The sequence below is a fragment of the Pristiophorus japonicus genome, chromosome 21 (assembly GCF_044704955.1).
Source record: "Pristiophorus japonicus isolate sPriJap1 chromosome 21, sPriJap1.hap1, whole genome shotgun sequence".
Taxonomy (NCBI): Eukaryota; Metazoa; Chordata; class Chondrichthyes; family Pristiophoridae; genus Pristiophorus; species Pristiophorus japonicus.
Window position 1 is genome coordinate 90,001,267 of NC_091997.1, and position 26,720 is coordinate 90,027,986.

General features: G+C 43.8%; 1 protein-coding gene and 1 non-coding gene across 3 annotated transcripts in view; one reads left to right on the forward strand and one right to left on the reverse strand.

Annotated features, from left to right (window-relative positions):
* Positions 1-26,720, reverse strand: part of vps13c (vacuolar protein sorting 13 homolog C) — a 385,292-nt gene that overhangs the window by 202,472 nt on the left and 156,100 nt on the right. For both annotated transcript variants that reach the window (XM_070865206.1, XM_070865205.1), the window contains 7 exons: positions 22,693-22,780; positions 17,652-17,818; positions 16,202-16,355; positions 12,670-12,749; positions 12,448-12,507; positions 6,965-7,130; positions 4,776-4,892 (listed from right to left, as the gene is read on the reverse strand). In XM_070865206.1, coding sequence (XP_070721307.1) covers positions 4,776-4,892; positions 6,965-7,130; positions 12,448-12,507; positions 12,670-12,749; positions 16,202-16,355; positions 17,652-17,818; positions 22,693-22,780 — 832 coding nt within the window. The remainder of the gene's footprint in view (positions 1-4,775; positions 4,893-6,964; positions 7,131-12,447; positions 12,508-12,669; positions 12,750-16,201; positions 16,356-17,651; positions 17,819-22,692; positions 22,781-26,720) is intronic.
* Positions 7,435-7,630, forward strand: LOC139234190 (U2 spliceosomal RNA). Its single transcript, XR_011588291.1, has one exon. It is a non-coding gene; the product is annotated as a U2 spliceosomal RNA (small nuclear RNA).

Genomic DNA, 26,720 nt, shown 5'->3' on the forward strand with positions numbered 1-26,720 from the left:
GGAGTTCGTGGTCGCTGAGGCGCGAGTCCGGGGTCGGCGAGAGGCCTACAAAAGGCAGCGAGAGGCAGCGGGAGTTCGTGGTCGCTGAGGCGAGTCCGGGGTTGGCGAGAGGCCTACAAAAGGCCGCGAGAGGCAGCGGGAGTCCAGGGTCAGCGAGAGGCCTACAAAAGGCAGCGAGAGGCAGCAGGAGTTCGTGGTCGCTGAGGCGTAAGTCCGGGGTTGGCGAGAGGCGTACTTGTGCAGCTACAGGGAGAAGGCAAAAAAGAAGTAGAAAGAAACAGAAAGGTGACGTCACAGCCTTGGGGGTAAGTGATTGGCTGGTGATTGGTGAGTAGTTTTTCTTTTTCTTTTTTATATTAGTCAGTAACTTTTAACATTGTTGTTGCCAATTTAAGTGTATCTAAGGGTTAAGTCATGGCAGGAGAGCTCGGTCGGGTGTTATGCTCCTCCTGTACCATGTGGGAACTCAGGGACACTTCCAGTGTCCCTGACGACTACGTGTGCGGGAAGTGTATCCGCCTCGAGCTCCTGATGGACCGCGTTGCGGAGTTGGAGCTGAGGGTGGATTCACTCTGGAGCACATGAGTTGGTCTTACCGCAGGATAAGGGTCCACAGCCAGATAGGGAATGTAAGACCAGCAGAAAGAGTAGTGCAAGGATGCAGGGGTCCCCTGTGGTCATATCCCTGCAAAACAGATACACCGTTTTGAGTACTGTTGGGGGAGATGACTCATCAGGGGAGGGCAGCAGCAGCCAAGTTCATGGCACCGTGGCTGGCTCTGCTGCACAGGAGGGCAGGAAAAAGAGTGGGAGCACGATAGTGATAGGGGATTCAATGGTGAGGGGAATAGAGAGGCGTTTCTGCGGCCGCAAGCGAGACTCCAGGATGGTATGTTGCCTCCCTGGTGCAAGGGTCAAGGATGTCTCGGAGCGGGTGCAGGACATTCTGAAATGGGAGGGAGAACAGCCAGTTGTCGTGGTGCACATTGGTACCAACGACATAGGTTAAAAAAAGGGATGAGGTCCTACGAAACGAATTTAAGGAGCTAGGAGCTAAATTAAAAAGTAGGGCCTCAAAAGTAGTAATCTCGGGATTGCTACCAGTGCCACGTGCTAGTCAGAGTAGGAATCGCAGGATAGCGCAGATTAATACGTGGCTTGAGCAGTGGTGCAGCAGGGAGGGATTCAAATTCCTGGGGCATTGAAACCGATTCTGGGAGAAGTGGGACCAGTACAAACCGGACGGTCTGCACCTGGGCAGGACCGGAACCAATGTCCTAGGGGGAGTGTTTGCTAGTGCTGTTGGGGAGGAGTTAAACTAATATGGCAGGGGGATGGGAACCAATGCAGGGAGACAGAGGGAGGCAAAAGCAAAAGACAGAAAGGAGATGAGGAAAAGTGGAGGGCAGAGAAACCCAAGGCAAAGAACAAAAATGGCCACTGTCCAGCAAAATTCTAAAAGGACAAAGGGTGTTAAAAAAACAAGCCTGAAGGCTTTGTGTCTTAATGCAAGGAGTATCCGCAATAAGGTGGATGAATTAACTGTGCAAATAGATGTTAACAAATATGATGTGATTGGGATTACGGAGACGTGGCTCCAGGATGATCAGGGCTGGGAACTCAACATCCAGGGGTATTCAACATTCAGGAAGGATAGAATAAAAGGAAAAGGAGGTGGGGTAGCATTGCTGGTTAAAGAGGAGATTAATGCAAGAGTTAGGAAAGACATTAGCTTGGATGATGTGGAATCTATATGGGTAGAGCTGCAGAACACCAAAGGGCAAAAAACATTAGTGGGAGTTGTGTACAGACCTCCAAACAGTAGTAGTGATGTTGGGGAGGGCATCAAACAGGAAATTAGGGGTGCATGCAATAAAGGTGCAGCAGTTATAATGGGTGACTTTAATATGCACATAGATCGGGCTAGCCAAACTGGAAGCAATACGGTGGAGGAGGATTTCCTGGAGTGCATATGGGATGGTTTTCTAGACCACTATGTCGAGGAACCAACTAGGGGGGAAGCCATCTTATACTGGGTGTTGTGTAATGAGAGAGGATTAATTAGCAATCTCATTGTGCGAGGCCCCTTGGGGAAGAGTGACCATAATATGGTGGAATTCTGCATTAGGATGGAGAATGAAACAGTTAATTCAGAGACCATGGTCCAGAACTTAAAGAAGGGTAACTTTGAAGGTATGAGGCGTGAATTAGCTAGGATAGATTGGCGAATGATACTTAAGGGGTTGACTGTGGATGGGCAATGGCAGACATTTAGAGATCGCATGGATGAACTACAACAATTGTACATTCCTGTCTGGCGTAAAAATAAAAAAGGGAAGGTGGCTCAACCGTGGCTATCTGGGGAAATCAGGGATAGTATTAAAGCCAAGGAAGTGGCATACAAATTGGCCAGAAATAGCAGCGAACCCGGGGACTGGGAGAAATTTAGAACTCAGCAGAGGAGGACAAAGGGTTTGATTAGGGCAGGGAAAATGGAGTACGAGAAGAAGCTTGCAGGGAACATTAAGGCGGATTGCAAAAGTTTCTATAGGTATGTAAAGAGAAAAAGGTTAGTAAAGACAAACGTAGGTCCCCTGCAGTCAGAATCAGGGGAAGTCATAACGGTGAACAAAGAAATGGCAGACCAATTGAACAAGTACTTTGGTTCGGTATTCACTAAGGAGGACACAAACAACCTTCCGGATATAAAAAGGGTCAGAGGGTCTCGTAAGGAGGAGGAACTGAGGGAAATCTTTATTAGTCGGGAAATTGTGTTGGGGAAATTGATGGGATTGAAGGCCGATAAATCCCCAGGGCCTGATGGACTGCATCCCAGAGTACTTAAGGAGGTGGCCTTGGAAATAGCGGATGCATTGACAGTCATTTTCCAACATTCCATTGACTCTGGATCAGTTCCTATCGAGTGGAGGGTAGCCAATGTAACCCCACTTTTTAAAAAAGGAGGGAGTGAGAAAACAGGGAATTATAGACCGGTCAGCCTGACCTCAGTAGTGGGTAAAATGATGGAATCAATTATTAAGGATGTCATAGCAGCACATTTGGAAAATGGTGACATGATAGGTCCAAGTCAGCATGGATTTGTGAAAGGGAAATCATGCTTGACAAATCTTCTGGAATTTTTTGAGGATGTTTCCAGTAAAGTGGACAAAGGAGAACCAGTTGATGTAGTATATTTGGACTATCAGAAGGCTTTCGACAAAGTCCCACACAAGAGATTAACGTGCAAAGTTAAAGCACATGGATTGAGAACTGGTTGTCAGACAGGAAGCAAAGAGTAGGAGTAAATGGGTACTTTTCAGAATGGCAGGCAGTGACTAGTGGGGTACCGCAAGGTTCTGTGCTGGGGCCCCAGCTGTTTATATTGTACATTAATGATTTAGACGAAGGGATTAAATGTAGTATCTCCAAATTTGCGGATGACACTAAGTTGGGTGGCAGTGTGAGCTGCGAGGAGGATGCTATGAGGCTGCAGAGTGACTTGGATAGGTTAGGTGAGTGGGCAAATGCATGGCAGATGAAGTATAATGTGGATAAATGTGAGGTTATCCACTTTGGTGGTAAAAACAGAGACACAGACTATTATCTGAATGGTGACAGATTAGGAAAAGGGAAGGTGCAACGAGACCTGGGTGTCATGGTACATCAGTCATTGAAGGGTGGCATGCAGCTAAGAAAGCAAATGGCATGTTGGCCTTCATAGCGAGGGGATTTGAGTACAGGGGCAGGGAGGTGTTGCTACAGTTGTACAGGGCATTGGTGAGGCCACACCTGGAGTATTGTGTACAGTTTTGGTCTCCTAACTTGAGGAAGGACATTCTTGCTATTGAGGGAGTGCAGCAAAGGTTCACCAGACTGATTCCCGGGATGGTGGGACTGACCTATCAAGAAAGACTGGATCAACTGGGCTTGTATTCACTGGAGTTCAGAAGAATGAGAGGGGACCTCATAGAAACGTTTAAAATCCTGACGGGTTTAGACAGGTTAGATGCAGAAAGAATGTTCCCAATGTTGGGGAAGTCCAGAACCAGGGGTCACAGTCGGAGGATAAGGGGTAAGCCATTTAGGACCGAGATGAGGAGAAACTTCTTCACCCAGAGAGTGGTGAACCTGTGGAATTCTCTATCACAGAAAGTAGTTGAGGCCAATTCACTAAATATATTCAAAAGGGAGTTAGATGAAGTCCTTACTACTCGGGGGATCAAGGGGTATGGTGAGAAAGCAGGAAGGGGGTACTGAAGTTTCATGTTCAGCCATGAACTCATTGAATGGCGGTGCAGGCTAGAAGGGCTGAATGGCCTGCTCCTGCACCTATTTTCTATGTTTCTATGTTTCCTTAAATACGGAGACCAAAACTGTACGCAGTACTCCAGGTGTGGCCTCACCAATTCCCTGTACAGTTGTAGCAGGACTTCCCTGCTTTTATACTCTATCCCCCTTGCAATAAAGGTCAACATTTAATTTGCCTTCCTGATTACTTGCTGTACCTGCATACTAACTTTTTGTGTTCCATGCACAAGAACCCCCAGGTCTATCTGTATCGCAGCATTTTGCAATTTTTCTCCACTTAAATTATAATTTGCTTTTCTATTATTTCTGCCAAAGCGGATAACCTCACAGTGCTGACCTATGCTGCAGGTAAGCATTCTAGTGTGAACTAAAATCAAAGCAATCCAATCCAATAAGGAAGTTTGTAAACTGGAAGAAGGATGAAGAACAAAATAACAGTGCTGGCTTCCATTCAACGCAGGCCTTACCTTGCACTCGAATGTCCGCAATACTGCACTTCTCATCACATACAGTCACATTAAATGCATCCATCATGGCAAACATTTTGAAATTAACCAGCTCAGTATCCCTGGAGCTTTTCAAAACTGTAGAAAAAGATATTCAGAAGATTTCTCAATAGCTGTATCAAAATCATACAACGGTGCAAATAAAACAGAAAATGCTGAAAATTCTCATCAGATAATCAGGCAGCATCTGTGGACAGAGGAAGAGAGTTAACGCTTCATGTTAATGACCTTTCGTCAGAACTGGAGAAAGTTAGATACAACAGGTTCCCAAGTAGCTGTTGATGGTTCTGCCATTCCCATTTTGTCATCATAAGCAGTCCCTTGAAGTCAAGGAAGACTTGCTTCCACTCTTAAAGTGAGCTCTCAGGTGACTGAACAGTCCAATACGGGAATTACAGTCTCTGTCACAGGTGGGACAGACAGTGGTTGTAGGGTGGAAGATGGCTGTGCGTGAGTTCTTTTAATGTGGGGTAGTCGTTGCACACCAGCTGCCATACGGGCTTAGCAGAGCAAGGTCTTAGTCCAGTGGCAAGGGGGTCCAAGATGACTGGAGACCAGGCACTGCTGTTTGGGCCTCGTTGCCTACGATGGGATGTGAGCCGTAAGCTCGGCACTGAGCAGCGCCTTCAGGAGAGGTGGTGGGAATCCCATTTACACCTCTTCTAGGCTCAGCTTTTGTTTCTTTACTTGTCCTATTACCACCTCTTTTTGCTTTGTACAATCATACCTTTTGTCATTTGATCTCTCCTGCCTCCCACCCTATCACAAACCTTACCTTTTGTTCTTTCCTCTCCTCCCCTCCCCCTGCCTCGCCACTTGCTTAAAATCTGTTACATCTCTAAATCTTTCCAGTTATGACGAAAGGTCATCGACCTGAAACTTTAACTCTGCTTCTCTCTCCACAGATGCTGCCTGACCCGCCGAGATTCCCAGCATTCTCTGTTTTTATTCAATATCAGAAGACATTGTTTAGATATTTTAAGGCAGTCATAATCCCTTCAAGGAGAATATTTTTAAGAAACGTAGCTTGGCTCTTATTGCCTACACTTTCATGATTTGAGCACAGAAGCTCAACTAATGACAAGCGAAGACTGGGCAAGGATCAAAGATGGTTTGCAAACTCACTGTATTTTCCCAATTAATTAATGGTGATGTGCAAACAATTTCAATTGAAAAAGAAACCCAATTTAACAAATTGCATCTAGCATGTATGTATCGCATTGCATTAGATCTGAAAATGTCTCCTCAGGGGTGTCACAGCTTCAAAGTGCAGTCAGTCGGGGAAAGGGCTCAAATAAGCACTTGTGTATTAATCTGACCAAATATCTGACTGACACAAGGTGAACAATTCAAAAAGGGCAGCAAAAAAAGTGCTAATGAAGATGACGAGCAACTTGCATTTATATCAAGTGTTTCATATCGTCTGACATTAGTTCCTGTTGCTGACAGAAATGATTGAGCAATATTATAAGACACTATTTATATATTTTAAAGCAGTCATAATCCCTTCAAGGAGATATATTTTTAAGAAACGTAGTTTGACTCTTATTGCCTAAACTTCCATGACTTGAGCACAGACACATGGCATTGTTTCACAGGCTCAGTTCCCAGTACTTTCATTGTTCAACATTCCCATTCAGCTGCCCCAAAGTGTTTCACATCCAATGAACTGCTTCTCAAGTGCAGCCACAGTTAACTCGGCAAATGCAAACCGAGCCAAGCCACGACGCCCCCTCTGTCCCCTTCTGACTGCCCAGGATCTCAACTTCAAAGTGGCTGCATGGGCACCAGTGCCCCAGAATTATACCTCAACATATCATAACTTCCAGAAGAGGGGAGAAGGTTGGAGATAATCCTCAGGAGAGATAAGCAGATATTAACATTTTTAAAAAGTCATCCAGAATATTTTTTGTTTGCCATGCAGTTGAGGTACAAGTGTAAAGTCACCACAAAGAAGACATAAATGGCATTTTAGCTACCATAAAATCATAATCGATTAAACTGTGGAATGGCAATACCAGCAAAAGTAAATATTATCCACTACTGGAAAAGAGGAGTGTGGAATGCACAACTTGTGATTTCTCTCTCCGTTTATGAGTACTTGCACAACTCACCAAACATTCCAAAAAAGTGCTGGTAGTGCCCTGTACCTGTTTTTGTAACAGCCCCTTTATCCTGCTCCGGCTTTTGTGCCTTTTCCTCGTGATCCTTATCAATCGAGCCCACATTGCCCGACGGGACAACTGCAGTCAGGAAATTGATGGTTGAGAGTAAAGCTTTTGTATGCAGAAGAAAATTAAGTGAAGAAAATGTGACCTGTTGATTTCACACAAAAAAAATGAAAATGCGATCCATTCTATTTACTGATAGTTACAACAGATAACTATAACGCATTGCAATCAAACTTTAGAGTTTAGAACATTTGCATGCACATTTGCTTTCTGCTTTTCAAAATTATTTTTGTAATCTATAGATTTTGTCAAATATGTTCATGCCACTTGTTGGGAAAAAAAAAGCCACAGCAAGAGGGGTACACCTAACCATCACTCGCAAGCCATTCGGCAAAACTGCTACTAAAGATCTTACAAAATTAAAAAATTAAAAGCAAGCAGAATTTGCAATCGCTTCTCGGCCTTTTGGCTAAGATCAAGTGTAGTATCTGTTCTTATCAGTATTTGTTCTTATCAGTTTAATATCCCCTATGGGGACCAGATATTGAATTGTTTTTTGGAACAGGGAGATGGAACAGGGGCTTTCCCCATCCACTCCATGCACCGACCTGGTATTGCAGTGCTTCCAGGAATGGTGCAGCTTCCCCTCTCGGCCTTTTGGCTAAGATCAAGTGTAAATAGCGCAAAGTTATCTTTGGCGCTGGAGTTGATCTGACAAGAATTGGCACCCAAAAAAAAAAAAAATTTGCAATTGAGCGAGACACAGCGTTATTTTATAAACAGGAAACAAACATAGGCAGATGCCTGGTTTGGGAATGCATTGCGAGTGAGCAACAGAAATGAAGAAAGAAATGCATCTACACGTCACAAATTATGTGGGTTTAACTGAGTGAATAATAGATCTATAGAGTTGAACTGTTGGGAAAGAAGAGATTTATTAGCAATCTTTATTGAGCACAAGCAGTAGCAATAAGGTGTAGTAGTGATTTAGTAAAATGGGTCAGAAACATGACAAGCATGTGTAATAGCACAATCTTTTCAACATACATTCAATTCATTGCAAATTTGTCTGGTTAACAACTTATATTTATATAGCGCCTTTAAGATTACGGCAGATGACCAAAAGCTTGGTCAAAGAGATAGGTTTTAAGGCTCGTCTTAAAGAAGGAAAGATATGTAGAGAGGCAGAGAGGTTTAGGGAGTTGCAGAGTTTGGGGCCTAGGCAACAGAAGACACGACCACCAATGGTTGAACAGTTACAATCAGGGATGCTCAGGAGGGCAGACATCTCGGGGGGGGCGGGGGGGGCGGAGGGAGTTGTGAGGCTGAAGGAGATTACAGAGATAGGGAGGGGCATAGAAGTTGGGTTCAAAACTTATAAATAACAGGAGGTACACCAGTGATATAGTACAGACAGCAGAGGGGACAGAAATTGCAAGAGATAGTTAAGAAGGTCGATCAGAAAAAATACTTCCTCCTTATTCCCCTCATCCATTTGTTGCAGCTGCTTTTTAAGTGCAGCTTATCACGAAGTGGCTGACCTCCCATCAGGGTCATCTCTCAAATTCTGAGATTGCACATTGCAACAATGCTCAAGTATGCAGATCTAAAATCTCGCATTCATCACCTGCCCAGGGCAAACACGGGGCTGTTTGATATACTCGGAACCTAACCGGAGAGCCGTAACATCACACTTCAGTGCCCCAAGCTGAGAACAACTAACACAGCACCTCATCAGGGAGCCAGCCTTTGCAAAGCAGGTTTTTTTGGTAAGCTTTATTTGAAAAAACTAAAATGAATAAAAGGAGACCACCACTGAAAATGTTTCCTCCTCCATGCATGGTGAGATATCTTTTTTTTATATAAAGTCACTCTCAGGATGTGGCCGTCACTAGCAAAACTGGTGTTGACTATCCATCCCTAGTTGCCCTCAAACAGGTGATGGTGGATTATCTTGAACCACTGCAGTCCATGAGCTGAAGGTACAACTACAATGCAGTTAGGTGGGGTGTTCCAGGATTTTGACCCTGTCAAGATGCTGTCAATGCGTCCATGGTGTGTCAGTGGTGGAGGTAGTGAATGGATGAGGTGTCGATAAAGTGAATTACTGTGTCCTGGGTGATGACAAGGTTCTTGACTGTAGTGTCACAGCTGCACCCATCCAGGCAAGTGGAGAATGTTGCATCACACTCCTGACTTGTGCCTTGAAGGTGGAGGGGCTTTGGGGAGTCAGGTGGTGAGCCACTAGACACAGAATACCCAGCCCCTGACCTGCTCTGGTTCAGTTTCTGGTCAATGACAACCCACAGAATGTTGATGGTGGGGGATTCAGCGATGGTAATGCCAATGTCATGGAGGAGGTTAGGCTTTTTCTTATTGTAGATGCTCATTAGCACCACATAAGTGCCAGACAATGTAACTTGCCACATATCAGCCCAAGTCTGGATGTTTCCAGGTTTTGCTGCATGCAGGCATGAACTACTTCATTATCTGAGGAATAGCGAATGAAATTGAACACTCTGCAATCATCAGAGAACAGCCCCACTTCTGACCATATGATGAAGGGAAGGTTATTGATGAAGTAGCTAAAGATAGTTGGGTGTCAGGCACTGTATTGAGGAACTCCTGCAGCGATGTCCTGGGTTGAGATGATTGGCCTCCAACAATCACAACCATCTTCCTTTGTGCTCGGTATGACTCCAAGCCAGTGGAGAGGTTTCCCCCAGTCATAGTCGACTTCAGTTTGGCTAAAGCTCTTTGGTCGAATGTTGCCTTGATGTCAAGGGCAGTCACACTCACTTCACCTCTGGAATTCAGCTCTTTTCTCGATGTTTGGACCAAGGCTTTAATGAGGTCTGGAGCCGAGTAGTCATGGTGGAACCCAAACTGGACATCGGTGAGCAGGTTATTGGTGAGAAGTGCCGCTCGCTAGCACTGTTGACTACTTCCATTACTTTACTTATGATTAGAAGTAGGTGGATAGGGAGGTAAATTAGGTTGGATTGGTCCTGGTTTTTCCGGACAAGACACACACCAGGCAATTTTCCATATTGTCGGATAGATGCTAGTGTTGTAGATGCACTGGAAGAGCTTGAATGGAGGCGCGGTTAGCTCTGCAGCATAGTACTTCGGGATGTTGTCAGGATTCATAGTCTTTGCTGAATCAAGTGCGCTCAGCTGTTACTGGATATCGTGTGGAGTAAATCGAACTGGCTGAAGACCAGCATCTTAATAGTGGTGACCTCTGGAGGGGGCCGAGGAGGATCATTCACTCATCATTTCCAACTGAAGATAGTTACGAATGCTTCAGCCTCGCCGTTTGCATTCATGTGCTGGGCTCCATCATTATTGAGGATAGGGATGTTCATGTTCCTCCTCCCATTCGTTGTTTAATTGTCCAGCACTATTCATGATTGGATGTAGCAGAATCATAGAGCTTTGTCCTAATGAGTTGCTTAACGCTGTCTATAGCATGCTGCATCTGCTGTTTAGCACATGTAGTCATCTTTTGTAGTTTCACCACATTTCCAGGTACGCCTGGTGCTGCTTATGGCATGCTGTTCTACACTCCTCATTGAACCAGGGTTGGTCGCCTGGCTTAATGGTGGAGTGAGGGGAAAATGCCTCCATTTTATCTGAAACTCATGCAACCATCAGGTTACAGATTGAGGTGAAATACATTCCACTGCTGCTCATGACCCATATCACCTCGTGGATGCCTAGTTTTGAGCTGCTAGATCTGTTCTTAATCTATTCCACTTGCCATGGTGGCAGTGCCACACAACATAATGGAGGGTGTCCTCAGTGTGATATCAAGACTTGGTCTCCACAAGGACTTTGCGGTGGTCACTCCTACCAATGTTGACATGGACAGATGCATCGGCAACAGGTAGAATTGGTGAGGACGAGGTCAAGTAGGTTATTCCCTCGTGTCGGTTCTCTCACCATCTGCCGCAAGTCTAGTCTGGCAGCTATGTGCTTCAGGAATTGGCCAGCCCAGTCAGAAATGAAGCCACTCTTGGTGATGGACACTGAAGTCCCGCACCCAGAGAATATTCTGTACCCTTGCTATCCTGAGTGCTGACTCCTGTTGATGTTCAACATGGAGGAGTACTCATTCATCCACCGAGGGAGGGCAGTAGGTGGAAATCAGCAGGAGGTTTCCTTGCCCATGTTTGACCTGATGTCATGAGACTTCATGGGGTCCGGAGTCAAAGTTGAGGACCCCAGGACCACTCCCACCTAACTGTACAATGCTATGCTGCCACCTCTGGTGGCTTTGATCTGAGGGTGGGACAAAATACACCCAGGGACGGTGATGGAGGAATCTGGGACAATGGCTGGTAGGCAGAGCAACATACTCTTTCCAGCCGATATCACACGATTTTACACATACAGTTAGACTTGTAGCATCTGATCATTCTCAGTGGAAACTCAGCTACCCAAGTAATATGAAACAGGTGGCAGAGGGAGATGAAGGAACCACACTAGATAAATGTTGCTTCTCCTCTGAAATTCAAACTTTTTCTTCAACCTCACAGAATTTGGTGCCAAATTCTTCATTTTAATCCAATCATGTCAAGTCGATATTTGGAACTTGAAGTGCAACAAGATCATTGCTTGGTGTAGGGTGGCATATTTAGGGATTTCAATGCAATGCAAAGAGGTTTTATGGGTCGGAGAGTGTTGAAATTTTTCAAGCTTTGACAGTTGCATGAACAAATTTTTTTCCTTAAACACAAGAGAAAGTGTTCATAATACTGCTGTGATTTCAAGCAGCCAGCACTGCTACTCTACATACAAGTAGACCAAATTCCATCCCTTTGCATGGTCTGGGAGTTTATAGTACGAATGTTCTCCATCTGTGCTGTATCATTCTATGATTTTCATATAACCAGATCAACGCTACCCCTTTGTACGTTCTGCGAGCTTAAAGTAGTAATTTTTACTGAATGTACAAAGGGATGGTAATGAGCTCACGCCACTAAAAGTACTACACATATAATCAGAATAAATGCCATCCCTTTGTACTGTATTGCACACCATTCAATTAAAATGATGTATTAATTTGACCACTATTCAGTCAACCTAAAATTTAGAAGTGGGTCATTTTAGGAGATCATATACCTATTATATCTGACATTAACAAATAGATTATATTTACCCTGTGGGTTAAGAAATTAGAACAAATGCCCTTCAATATTTTTTTAAAACTTGAATGTCATAACCCCAAAAAATAAATGGGATGACATTTTCTTTATCAGTATGAGTCAGTTTTGTGGTCTTTTTTTGTTTCCTACCATCAAAGTGCAGTTCCTTGTGAATAAAGCTTATTAGCCTAGATTTCAAAGCATTACTCTTATCTGCAAGAACAAATTTTGTAAGGATTCTCTGTTAAACCTGTGTTCACCATCTGGCCATTGTGCTTCCAAGGTAGTTTGCTTATCAAAATAGGTGCTTACCTTGAGCATTTGTTCCGTGCTGTCATAATTCGTTTTAAAATGTGGGCCATTTTTATCAGCCTGCAAAGACATTAAAAAAATAATTAATTTACTTCAGTATTGACATATTGAGGAGAAAATGCTGATCAATAGGAACCTATATAAAATTCTTTGTAACTGACTGGAACCACTACATCTATATTTGATGTATAGGCCAAGTTTAATGGAAGAATTATACATAACCTTAATGTATTCCACTTTCAGAAGATCTGAACCTGGTGTATCAGCACAACTGATCAAATGAAGCTTCTGATTTTGGTCATCTGGAGAACACAAAGCCATCAAATCCAACATATTGTTCATAAAATAGAGAGAGATTTAAAACATTACTTATTCAAACATAAGAATTAGGAGGAGTAGTAGGCCATACGGCCCTTCGAGCCTTTCCGCTATTCAATATATGGCTGATATGTGACCTCAACTCCACTTTCCCACCAGATCGCCATGTCCTTTGATTATTAATGCAAGGCTGGGGGAGCTTACTCAACACCACATTATTTCCCCACACCTATCTATGGAATTAAACCTTATATAAAGTTAACCTTACATTGGTTATACAGGCCCTAAACCAACCAATCCAAGTAATCTTTACAAACTGGTTTTGGCTTCCATTTTTCTTGCCAACTACAGACAGCTCCAACAGCTACAGCGAGGGTATACATACCAGGAAGCAAAGGATGAACAGGCTGGGTCTCTTTTCTCTTGGAAAAAAGGCTGAGGGGTGACCTAATAGAGGTCTTTAAAATTATGAAAGATTTTGATCGAGTGGATATAGAGAGAATGTTTCCACTTGTGGGGAAGAGCATAACTAGAGGCCATCAATGTAAGATAATCACCAAGAAACCCAATGGGGAATTCAGAAGAAACGTCTTTACCCAGAGAGTGGTAAGAATGTGGAAGTCGCTACCACAAGGAGTGGTTGAAGCGAATAGTATAGATGCATGTAAGGGGAGGCTAAACAAGCATATCAGGGAGAAGGGAATAGAGGGTTATGCTGATAGATTTAGATGAGGAAAGACAGGAGGAGGGTTGAGTGGAGTATAAACGGCAGCCTGGAATGGTTGGGCCGAATGGCCTGTCTCTGTGCCATATATTCTGGGTAATCCTATGAAATAAAACTTAAAAATCACTAAAAATGTTACAAATGCCTGCAGAACGTTACCCGGCAAATTATTACCCAGTCTCTCCAGCTCCCGGACGTTAAAGGAATTTGGCAATTGTCCACAAGGGACGAATCACGGAAGTTGTGGTTTTCAACCGCTTCCTGTTTGTTGTAGAGAGTCGAAAGATATATATAGACTTAGGCATTAGGCACCTGCTGGATATTTAGAACTCACATAAGCTTAAATGGACACACACATAAAATGGCTGCCCAGGCATTATGGGAAATCAGGTAGTCAAACTGTGAACTGTTGAACGTTCACTGACCGAGCAATAACCCTGTGAGGCCCACTGTAGGAATGCCTGGGAAGGCAGAGATAAGAAGGAAGCCATCTCCTGTGAACAAGGCCATAAACCAATTAATTCTCCCAGATGAAAGAACTAGGGAGAGAACATATAAAGTCATCGATCAACCCAAATTGACAATGGTTCCCTGGTTACTAGGAGAATTCTATTGGATTAAAAAACCTATATGTAATCTATAATCGTTATGATTGGCTTGTGTCCAGCCGTGATGAGCTGTGTAACTGCAGTAAGCTGTTTTGTAACTGTTGTAAAACATATAAAGGTACATGTAACTCTTTGTTCTGTGAAGAGAAACCTGGATACGGTCCTGAGTTTTTCCTTCCCGCTGAGCGTAATAAAGCTGCTTCAGCATTGGAACCGACCCTGAGTGTTGAGTGATTCTTCAGAGAAAACACTAACGCTAACACTGTTCAACTGAAAAACCCAGAGTGCACCACCATGTTATGCTCAGCATGCCCAGACTGACACCAGGGAGAAGGGATCACTTAATGTGGAGAGCTTTGAGAAGATGGGATTGTTCTCCGTAGTGTAGAGAAGGTTAAGGGGAGATCTACTGGAGGTATCCAAAGTTATGAAGTATTTGCTCTGGCAAGTGGGTCAGTAACCAGAGGTCATAGATTTAAAATAATTGGCAGAAGAACGAGAGGTGAAACGAGGAGAATTTTTCTGACGTAGGGGTTTGATAATAATCTGGACCTCACTTGGAGCAACCCCACAGCAATGCAGCCAAGGCAAGGAATTCAGCAGTGTGAAGAAACAGAAAATAGGTGCAGGAGGAGGTCATTCAGCCCTTCGGGCCTGCACCACCATTCATTATGATCATGGCTGATCATGCAACTTCAGTACCCCATTCCTGCTTTCTCTCCATACTCCTTGGTCTCTTTAGCCGTAAGGGCCACATCTAACTCTAACGAACTGGCCTCAACAACTTTGAGGTAGAGAATTCCACAGGTTCACAATTCTCTGAGCGAAGAAGTTTCCCCTCATCTCGGTCCTAAATGGCTTACCCCTTATCCTTAGACTATGACCCCTGGTTCTGGACTTCCCCAACATCGGGAACATTCTTCCTGTATCTAACCTGTCCAATCGCATTAGAATTTTATATGTTTCTATGAGGTCCTCTCTCATTCTTCTAAATTCCAGTGAATATAAGCCTAGTTGATCCAGTCTTTCTTCATAGGTCAGTCCTGCCATCCCGAGAATCTGTCTGGTGAACCTTCGCTGCACTCACTCAATAGCAAGAATGTCCTTCCTCGGATTAGGAGACCAAAACTGAACACAATATTCAAAGTGTGGCCTCACCAAGGCCCTGTACAACTGTAGTAAGACCTCCCTGATCCTATACTCAAATCCTCTCGCTATGAAGGCCAGCATGCCATTTGCCTTCTTCACCGCCTGTTGTACCTGCATGCCAACTTTCAATGACTGATGTACCATGGACTCCCAGGTCTCATTGCACCTCCCCATTTCCTAATCTGTCACCATTCAGATAATATTCTGCCTTCCTGTTTTTGCCACCAAAGTGGATAACCTCACATTTATCTACATTATACTGCAACTGACATGCATTTGCCCACTCACCTAACCTGTCCAAGTCACCCTGCAGCCTCTTAGCATCCTCCTCACAGCTCACACTGCCACCCAGCTTAGTGTCATCTGCAAACTTGGAGATATTACATTCAATTTCTTTGTCTAAATCATTAATGTCTATTGTAAATAGCTGGGGTCCCAGCACTGAACCGTGGCGGTACCCCACGAGTCACTGCCTGCCATTCTGAAAAGGACCCGTTTATTCCTACTTTTTGCTTCCTGTCTGCCAACCAGTTCTCTAGCTCTAACTGAACCAAAGCTTCACCACTCCATGGCATTACATCATACCATGTGCGACCACATCACTATATTATAATTTCTCACACACTTGTGCAAGAAGTTTTCAAGTTTATATATTCAAATTTTCTAATTAATTTAGGATACTTCAGCTATTCACAGGAGAAGACTTTTAATTTTAGAATTCAAGTTGAGATGATTTAAACATTATTGGGAAGCAACTTGTTCACCGTGGTCATAGTTACTGGTCAGATTCTATACAACAAATATTGTAATGCTGTAAATCATCTTTTTTTAATTTACTACTGGTATTACAAAAGTTGAGGAATGATCGTGGAGTGTATTTATAGACTTCTTCCAAACATTAAAAAAATTATCTAAATTTAGCATTTAGAAGAATTTTAAGAGGCAAAATACTTACCAGGAACTTCACAATAATCTAAGGTGATTTTCTTCAAATACGATGTAGATGTTAAATCAAATGTCCTAATGTTCACTTCAGTACCCAACTGAGACACACTGAACACAAGTAGTGGCTTCTCCTGGTCTTCTTGCCTCGTAAGTTCAACAACTACCTACAGGCAAGATATCAAAGGGTTTCCTGTTATTGAACAACTGAGCACAATGCAACATAGAGTACTCACTACAATAAGCACACTCTTTAATCCACCTGCAGTCTCAATGCACCTTTCCAGCAACATACAAGGTGCAGAGCCTCAAATGCCTGCACATTAAAGCCGCAACTTTGAAATTGTTTCATATCGAAGTAATGTGACATTTCATAATAGACCCCACGACTGGGTAAACATATACCAGTGCTTGGGGGAGGGGGGGGGCATCAAATGCTGGGTTTAAGCATGGAGTGCCTAAGTTACTTTACTTTTTGTTCTTGTAGATTAAAATTCAACTACCAAACAATTAAGGCTCAAGGCAAAATATTCCCTCGTGATAGATCATAGAGGTAATGCCAGTCTTCAAGAATTACACCCATAAACTCAGACCAAACAAAAAATTGAATGCTGTCCATTAAACGATTGCATGACTGAATTCATGGTTTCATGCTATTGGGAAGAGGCCATTATCTTTCCCACAGTACTCCCATGGCTAGTTTCACAGCAACACCAACAGGTTTCCTTCCCAACCAGGAATGGTGCACAGCATCAGAGACACCAGGATTAATGTAGAGAAATACCTTAAAGTGATGAGCCACATCGCAAAAACACTCCATACTTGCAAAACAGAAAACCACATGTACATTTAAAGAAAGAAAAAGACTTGCATTTATATAGCATCTTGCATGACCACTGGACGTCTCAAAGTGCTTTACAGCCAATGAAGTACTTTTGGAGTGTAGTCATTGTTGTAATGTGTGAAATGCAGCAGCCAATTTGCGCACAGCAAGCTCCCACAAACAGCAATGTGATAATGACTAGATAATCTGTTTTTTGTTATGTTGACATAGAGATAAATATTGGCTAGGACATCGGGGATAACTCCCCTGCTCTTCTTTGAAATGGGATCTTTTCATCCACGTGACAGAGCAGACAGGGCAGACAGGGTGTCCCATCCGAGAGATGGCACCTCTGACAGTGCGGCACTCCCTCAGCACTGCACTGGAGTGTCAGCCTAGATTTATGTGCCCAAGTCCCTGGAGTGGGACTTGAACCCACAACCTTCTGACTCAGGCGAGTGTGCTGCCCACTGAACCACGGCTGACCCAAGGAAAATGACTCTTGGTGGAGCATCTGTTCTAGATCACCCATCATTTAATTTACAAAAATACAATATTTATACAAAAGCACATTTTTAAAGAGGACACAGAGTAACTGAAATATAAATGAGTTCAATAAAATATTGAAAATGTTTTATACCTCTTTAACTTCGAACTTCAGTTGGAAATCTGTGAGCTCCTCGATTAAACTCTCACTATCCTCGTTCTGAAGCTTATACGGCAATGCATCGCCAGCTGCTGTTGCCAGTTTACTTGGAAAGTCTTCTTCCTTTGCATCACAGAACTCTTCTGCGGATTCCAGTGAAGCTAAGGAATAGGAAGATTTGCAGTTCAGGTGTGTATACTTGAAAAGAAGAAAGATACTACGACCACATCAAAAGAGCTTTATTTGAATTATTCAAGATACAGATCATTTGCAGATAGCAAGCAGAGCAAGGGAATCATTACTGCTGCCTACAGGGCTTGACACAACTGCAGAAAATCACATAGCTTTATGATACAAGTGTGGAATCCACAAATCGGTCACTGGATCTCACACTGTGCGTAATCGTGCCCTAAACGGAAGAGTAGCAAAGTGAGAATGTGGATTTCAGGAATTATATAAATAGAATTTGCAACAAAGGATTTAACTAAATTAAAATTTCTAATTATTTCTTCATTTAAGTGATAATATAACTGTTATATCACAAAACCAGTTGCAAATATACAAGACCCCTTTCTTCAGCTGAGGCATTTGTGCACAATAAACAAAGGTATTTGACAGTACCACAGGGAAACAGTTACTCCCAAGTCAGGTGATTTGGTGCATCATTGCACCATCACAGGACCTCCATCAGCTCGAAGGACAAGGGCAGCAGGTGCATGGGAACACCATCATCTCCAAGCTCCCAACACCCCAACTTGGAAATATATTGCTCTTCCTTCATGGTCTCTGGGTCAAAATCCTGGAACTCCCTCCCTAAAAGCACTGTGGGAGCACCTTCACCACACAGACTGCAGTGGTTCAAGGCGACTGCTCACCACCACCTTGTTGAGGGAAACTAGGGATGGGCAATAAATGCTGGCCTTGCCAGTGATGCCCACATTCCAAAAACAAATAGAAAAATAACACGTGGCTTTTCATTTTTGGAAGTAAGTTTTCCAAAACTGACAACAATAACCATGGTTGCCCAATAGCACACGACACTGACATTTCAGTATGTTGTACCAGTAAATCATCATCTTAGGCAGTCCCACGGAGTCGAGGATGACTTGCTTCCACACTAATGAGTTCTCGGGTGACTGAGGAGTCTAATGCAGGACCTAGTCTCAGTCACAGGTGGGGCAGGTGGTTGGAGGGTCGGGTGGGTGGGGTGCTTGGGTTGTCGTGCACCCCCTTCCACTGTTGTACTTGCCTTCCGCTCACTCCCAGCGAAGAGACTGGAGGTGTTCGGCGCCTTCTCGGATGCTCCTCCTCCACTTTGAGCGGTCTTGGGCCAGGGATTCCCCAAGAGTCGGTGGGAATGTTGTATTTTTTCAAGGAAGCTTTGAGGGTGCCCTTGAAGCGTTCCTCTGCCTTCCTCGGGCCCTCCTGCCGTGACGTGCCTCAGAGTAAACCAGTGAATAGCAGAACACAGTCCTCCACACTGCAAATTACCCATCTCAACCATCAACTACAGAGGCATTCAGCCTCACAAGGACGTAGTGAAGGTAAATGAGAGAGAGCGTGACGCCAGTACTTTCGCGCGCTTCCCAGCAGCCAGTAAAATAGAAACATAGAAATTAAATGCAGCAGTCGATCATTCGGCCCTTCGAGCCTGCACCACCATTCAAATATGATCATGGCTGATCATGCAACCTCAGTACCCCTTTCCTGCTTTCTCTCCATACCCCTTGATCCCTTTAGCCGTAAGGGCCACATCTAACCCCCTTTTGAATATATCTAACGAACTGGCCTCAACAACTTTCTGTGGTAGACAATTCCACAGGTTCACAATTCTCTGAGTGAAGAAGTTTCTCCTCATCTCGGTCCTAAATGGCTGACCCCCTATCCTTAAACTGTGACCCCTGCTTCTGGACTACCCCAACATCGGGAACATTCTTCCTGCATCTAACCTGTCCAATCCCATCAGAATTTTATATGTTTCTATGAGATCCCCTCTCATCCTTCTAAATTCCAGTGAATATAAGCCTCGTTGATCCAGTCTTTCTTCATATGTCAGTCCTGCCATCCCGGGAATCAGTCTGGTGAACCTTCGTTGCACTCCCTCAATAGCAAGAATGTCCTTCCTCAGATTAGGAGACCAAAACTGAACACAATATTCAAGGTGAGGCCTCACCAAGGCACTGTACAACAGTAAGATCTCCCTGCTCCTATACTCAAATCTTCTTGCTATGAAAGCCAACATGCCATTTGCCTTCTTCACCGCCTGCTGTACCTGCATGCCAACTTTCAATGACTGATGTACCAGGACACCCAGGTCTCATTGCATCTCCCCTTTTCCTAATCTGTCACTATTCAAATAATATTCTGCCTTCCTGTTTTTGCCACCAGTAGTGTCCAAGTACAATTGGTGACGGCATCGGAGCAGGCTGCCTGCCTGTCCTCGCAGCCAAACATGGCAAGGGTAAGAAAGGGGAAAATAAAACCGCTCAAAAAATAAAAAAAAGTTACTCTCTGAAGTTTATTACAGGCAGGCAGTGAGATGGAACAAAAAATCTGTAACAGAGATATCTGTGCTAAGGTCAAGCTACAGAACAAGCGATGGATGAAAGGGAAATATAAAAGATTGCCCAAAACATTCAAAGGAAGAACATCATGTGTGTGTGGTTACTGACTGTCTCTGAAAAATGTACTTTGATTTTAACAGGGAATCACAGGGATGTGTGCCTGGAATGGTTGACCAGATGCAGTGCATGACTGCAGAGCTCATCATTTACCTTCTTGCATCTCAGGCTGCACCGTCCTATTTCTCCTCAGTCAAATACAGTCCAACTGACGCACTAAATGCAATGCCCATTGTAGTGCAAATACTCCAGGTTGAAGCTCTGTTCTGTACCAGCTCACCAGTCAGCAAAACAGAACATTAGGTGGCCTCTGCTACAACTGCAGATTTAAACACGGATTGGAACTGTTCTACACTACAAACTGGGAGTCTTGCGAAATGATGGAAGTTGAAATTAAAGACCAATTAGGACAAAGTCAATCATCATCACCGTAGGCAGTCCCTTGAAGTCGAGGAAGACTTGCTTCCACTCTAAAAGTGAGTTCTCAGGTGACTGAACAGTCCAATACAGGAATTACAGTCTCTGTCACAGGTGAGCGGAAAGGGAGGGTGGGGAGCCTGGTTTGCCTCAAGCTCCTTCCGCTGCCTGCGCTGGTTTTCTGCATGCTCTCGGCGACGAGACTCGAGGTGCTCAGCGCCCTCCCGCCTGCTCTTCCTCCACTTTAGGGCGGTCTTTGGCCAGGGACTCCCAGGTGTCGGTGGGAATGTTGCAATTTATCAAGGAGGCTTTGAGGTCATCGCTGAAATGTTTCCTCTGCCCACCTTGGGCTCGTCTGCCGTATAGGAGTTCCGAGTAGAACTCTTGCTTTGGGAGTGCTGATAACCATTTTTTTTTAAATAGATAACACCACAAACAAACATTTGCAGACTTTAGAGTGAACTGATCATCTTGAGAGAATTGTGAAATCAGTGATGTAGATACACAGTAGGTTAAAGGAACAAAAGACTATATATAATGCATATTAATGCCTGAACAGCATACATGGATCCAGAAGATCTTGCCCAACAAAGCTCCTCTACAATGACAGTCATTACAATAATGCCCAAGGTAGCTTACGGAATAGGATAAAAGATACAAAGCCATTAGGAGTGTTTAAAATGCTGGTCATTGTTAGGCTGGGATGTTAGGGGAGTAGAAGGTAAGCTTAATATAAACATAGAAAATAGGTGCAGGAGTAGGCCATTTGGCCCTTTGAGCCTGCACCACCATTCAATAAGATCATGGCTGATCATTCACCTCAGTACCCATTTCCTGCTTTCTCTCCATACCCTTCGATCCCTTTAGCCGTAAGGGGCATATCTAACTCCCTCTTGAATATATTCAGTGAACTGGCATCAACAACTCTCTGCGGCAGGGAATTCCACAGGTTAACAACTCTGTGAGTGAAGAAGTTTCTCCTCATCTCGGTCCTAAATGGCTTACCCCTTATCCTTAGACTATGTCCCCTGGTTCTGGACTACCCCAACATCGGGAACATTCTTCCTACATCTAACTTGTCCAGTCCCGTCAGAATTTTATATGTTTCTATGAGATCCCCTCATCCTTCTAAACTCCAGTGAATACAGGCCCAGTCGATCCAGTCTCTCCTCATATGTCAGTCCTGCCATCCCAGGAATCAGTCTGGTGAACCTTCGCTGCACTCCCTCAATAGCAAGAATGTCCTTCCTCAGATTAGGAGACCAAAACTGAAGACAATATTCCAGGTGAGATGTCACCAAGGCCCTGTACAACTGCAGTAAGACCTCACTGCTCCTTTACTCAAATCCTCTAGCTATGAAGGCCAACATGCCATTTGCCTTCTTCACCGCCTGCTGTACCTGCATGTCAACTTGCAATGACTGAGGTACCATGACACCCAGGTCTCGTTGCACCTCCCCTTTTCCTAATCTGCCGCCATTCAGATCATTTTCTGCCTTCGTGTTTTTGCCACCAAAGTGGATAACCTCACATTTATCCACATTATCCTGCATCTGCCATGCATTTGCCCACTCACCTAACCTGTCCAAGTCACCCTGCAGCCTCTTAGCTGAACAGTTTTATTCCCCATCCTTGACTATTCTTGTACTCCTGAAATAGGTAACATTTTCTAGCCCATCGTTGCAATAGACCAAATCTTAAAGATGTTCCTTCCCAGTTTTACACCTCATTAATGTAAAAGTACTGAAACACAAATCAATGATTACAGCACTTGTGCTTGGAGGGAATATCACAAAAAGTGCATGTCACTAAACTAGCACATCAGCTCACGCATTTTTAAATGTTGACCGATTAATCAGGATTACAAGATTTGTTCACAAAAATTTGGCATGTAGCTTATATTTTATAGAAGGTATCTTTTGAAGATGAACTTTACAGTTTTAAAGAACATCTACAGTGTTGGTTCACGAAACACAACACAATTTGTTGAGGCTTACTTGAATCATCAGTTTCCAGCGATGCCGAGGAACCAACGGCTACTAGACTGGGGTCAAACACCTTTCCTGATTTTGCAGGTAACGACATCTACAGACAAAAAATGTACAAGCTTGTGTTAATTGGTCAAGGGGCACTGATTGAGGGACACAAGTCTACACTTAAGTATAATTAGCCAAATGGAACAACAGCTTCAATATTCAACTATCTAATCTCCTTATAGACCTAGGCTAGACTTTCGGCACATCATCGCCCATGTAAGAGCTGAGATTCAGGCTATTGCCCATATTTGCTGAGAAGTGGAAACCAGCGCCCAATTATCACCGGCCCAACTTTCAGCACACAGGAATGAGCTGCATCGCCCGGCCTACTTTTTAAAAAAATATGACGTCATCCTCGTGCAAGGCCGAGAATAGTGCTCATAATGGAAATTTACGCCCAATTATGGCCCAGATTATCGCTGAGTGTTACTTTCGGCATTTCGCCCACAATTCACCCAAATGATCGCTCGCCCAAAATTAGGCTGAAGAAAAGCTGCAATAACTCAGCACTACAGGGAAGATCTGTAGTAAAAGGCTGTCAGAAGAATCAATGTGATTTTAAGGGCCTTTTTGACTCTTGCCAATCGTCTAATGTTGAAGACAAATTAAGTGCATTTATAGCGATTTATAGTGATGGGGAGGCCTGTAATTTCTCAACCAGTATTGATCACTAATCACATGCTGCAGAATATAGATGGAAGAATAACATGAGAAACGTTACATACAAGTACATTGCTGTAATGTCAGGGTTAATATTAATCATGGATTTTTTCCCCCTCTGGTCCAAGGTACAAGTAGAAGCAGAACTAGGGTACGTCATCCCACGAGGAAGGAAATGGAGTTCACCTCAGTTGGCTGATAGATTTTGTTTTATAAAGCAACAGGGGCTAGAATAAAAGAACGGTTCTATAATGTTATTGATGGGGACCAGGTCCCCTGTTCTCTCTGTCAACCCCGCGGGAAAAGTTCTTTGCCTGAACGTCACCTTGCACGACTGAATACATCGCTAAAGCCCATTTCACAACACTAAGGCTATCGCCCAAATTAAAAAGGCGAAACTAGCAGTTTTAAAAATGGGCGATATTCCAGCGATCCTGAAAAATAAAAAAAGCACTAAGGCTGGCAATAGCGATCAAAGTGGAAAGTGTTGCCCTTGTGTCTTCACTCCATGAAGGGTTCGTTCTCTATACAATGTCACTTCGCACTTATGGCTGAAAGGCGCACGAGTTTTCATTGAGGTTATAATGGGAAAGTCATTAAACACACACCGAACATTTTCCAGCAAGGTGATCTATTTTTCCAGCACATTTTTAAAATAATAGAATGCATGAAATAATTGGTAAAATAACAGTTATTTGGGGATGGAAACAGCTTAATATAGTTTTGTTCAAAAAACATTTCTGAGAGGGGTAAAGAACTGTTCAGGAAGGGATGGCAAGTAAACTTGGATATTTGATGCCACTCATACCACACTGAGGTTTTCAACAGTCAAAAGTAAACTGAATTTGCCTACATTCTCTTCGTCACCACGTACATCGTAAAATAATCAAGTGCATGATGAGTCCAATGCAAAGTGAATGTTCACTAAGCTCCCCGACGTGCTTCATGATCGGCATGCTGGAAACGTAACGGGCACAGACAAAGTGACCACCTCACACAGGTGGAAGTGTGTTACCTTGAATGTTACAGACGAAACAATTCAGTGATTTTTGCTCTAAGCAGTTATTTGACAAGTATGACTCGTGCCAATATGTGGGGTCTTGTAGTTTCAATGTTGCTTTATTGTAATATAAAACAGAAAAATCAGCAGGGGCTTTAAAAGTAGTATTATGTCCAATGCTTAAAACTACCATACAATCTTATCTCGCTTTTTTATAGACTGATACGAGTTGGCATGAAAAAGGAAAATATAATGAGACATAGCATGCATTTGTCACTAGCGACTGTTGGGGTTGTATAGCGAAGAAAACTGTGGTCAAGTGCCACTGGACAAGAAAAAAAATTCCCACAGCCGATTATACAACTTGTATTTATATAGCGCCTTTAACATAGTGAAACGTCCCAAAACGCTTCACAGGAGTATTATGGGACAACAAATTTGACACCAAACCACACAAGGAGAAATTAGGGCAGGTGACCAAAAGCTTGGTCAAAGAGGTAGGTTTTAAGGAGCATCTTGAAGGAGGAAAGAGAGGTAGAGAGGCGGAGAGGTTTACGGAGGGAGTTCCAAAGTTGCCTTGGCAACAGAACGCACGGCCACCAATGGTTGAGCGATTATAATATGCTCAGGAGGGCAGATTTGGAGGAGTGCAGACATCTCAGGAGGTTGTGGGGCTGGAGGAGATTACAGATTATAGGGAGGGGCGAGGCCATGGGGGGATTTGAAAATAAGGATAAGAATTTTGAAATCAAGGCGTTGTTTAACCGGGAGCCGATGTAGGTCAGCGAGCACAGGGGGTGATGGGTGAGCGGGACTTGGTGCAAGTTAGGACACGGGCAGACGAGTTTTGGATGACTTCAAGTTTAGGTAGGATAGAATGTGGGAGGCCAGCCAGGAGTGCGTTGGTGTAGTCAAGTCTAGAGGTAACAAAGGCAGGGATGAGGGTTTCAGCAGCGGATGAACCTGAGGCAAGGGCAGAGGTAGGCAATGTTACGGAGGTGGAAATAGGCGGTCTTAGTTATGCTGCGGATATGTGGTTGAAAGTTCATTTCAGGGTCAAATATAACACCAAGGTTGCGAAGAGTCTGGTTCAGCCTCAGACAGAAGTTGGGGAGAGGGATTGAGTCAGTGGCTACGGGCCAAAAACAATGGCTTCAGTCTTCCCAATATTCAATTGTAGAAAATTTCTGCTCATCCAGAACTGGAAATCAGACAAGCAGTCTGACAATTTAGAGACAGTGGAGGGGTCGAGAGAAGTGATGGAGAGGTGGAGCTGAGTGCCATCAGCGTACATGTGGAAACTGATGCTGTGTTTTCAGATAATGTCGCCAAGGGGCAAAATGTAGATGATAAATAGGAGGGGGCCAAGGATCGATCCTTGGTGGGGCACCAGAGGTAACGATGCGCGAGTGGGAAGAGAAGCCATTGCAGGTAACTGTCTGGCTAAGATTAAATAGAGAAGAATGGAACCAGTCCATCCAGCTGGACGATGGTGGAGAACTGTACGGTGTTATTTGAAACACTTGTAAGAAGGGACCGAGTGTAACGTAGCCAAGTTTGCTGACGATACAAAGAAGGGAGGAAAAGCAATGTGTGAGGAGGACACAAAAAAATCTGCAAAAGGACATAGACAGGCTAAGTGAGTGGGCGAAAATGTGGCAGATGGAGTATAATGTTGGAAAGTGCGAGGTCATGCACTTTGGCAGAAAAAAAATCAAAAAGCAAGTTATTATTTAAATGGAGAAAGATTGCAAAGTGCCGCAGTACAGCGGGACCTGGGGGTACTTGTGTATGAAACACAAAAGGATAGTATGCAGGTACAGCAAGTGATCAGGAAGGCCAATGGTATCTTTGCCTTTAGTGCAAAGGGGACAGAGTATAAAAGCAGGGAAGTCTTGCCAAAGCTATACAAGATATTGGCGAGGCCACACCTGGAATACTGCGTGCAGTTTTGGTTTCCATATTTACGAAAAGGATATACTTGCTTGGGATGCAGTTCAGAGAAGGTTCACTAGGTTGATTCTGGGGACGAGGGGGTTGACCCATGAGGAAAGGTTGAGTAGGGTGGGCCTCTACTCATTGGAATTCAGAAGAATGAGAGGTGATCTTATCGAAACGGATAAGATTATGAAGGGGCTTGACAAGGTGGATGCAGAGAGGATGTTTCCACTGATGGGGGAGACTAGAACCAGGGGGCATAATCTTCGAATAAGGGGCCGCCCATTTAAAACTGAGATGAGGAGAAATTTCTTCTCTCAGGATTGTTAATCTGTGGAATTCGCTGCCTGTGGAAGCTGGGACATTGAATAAATTTAAGACAGAACTAGAC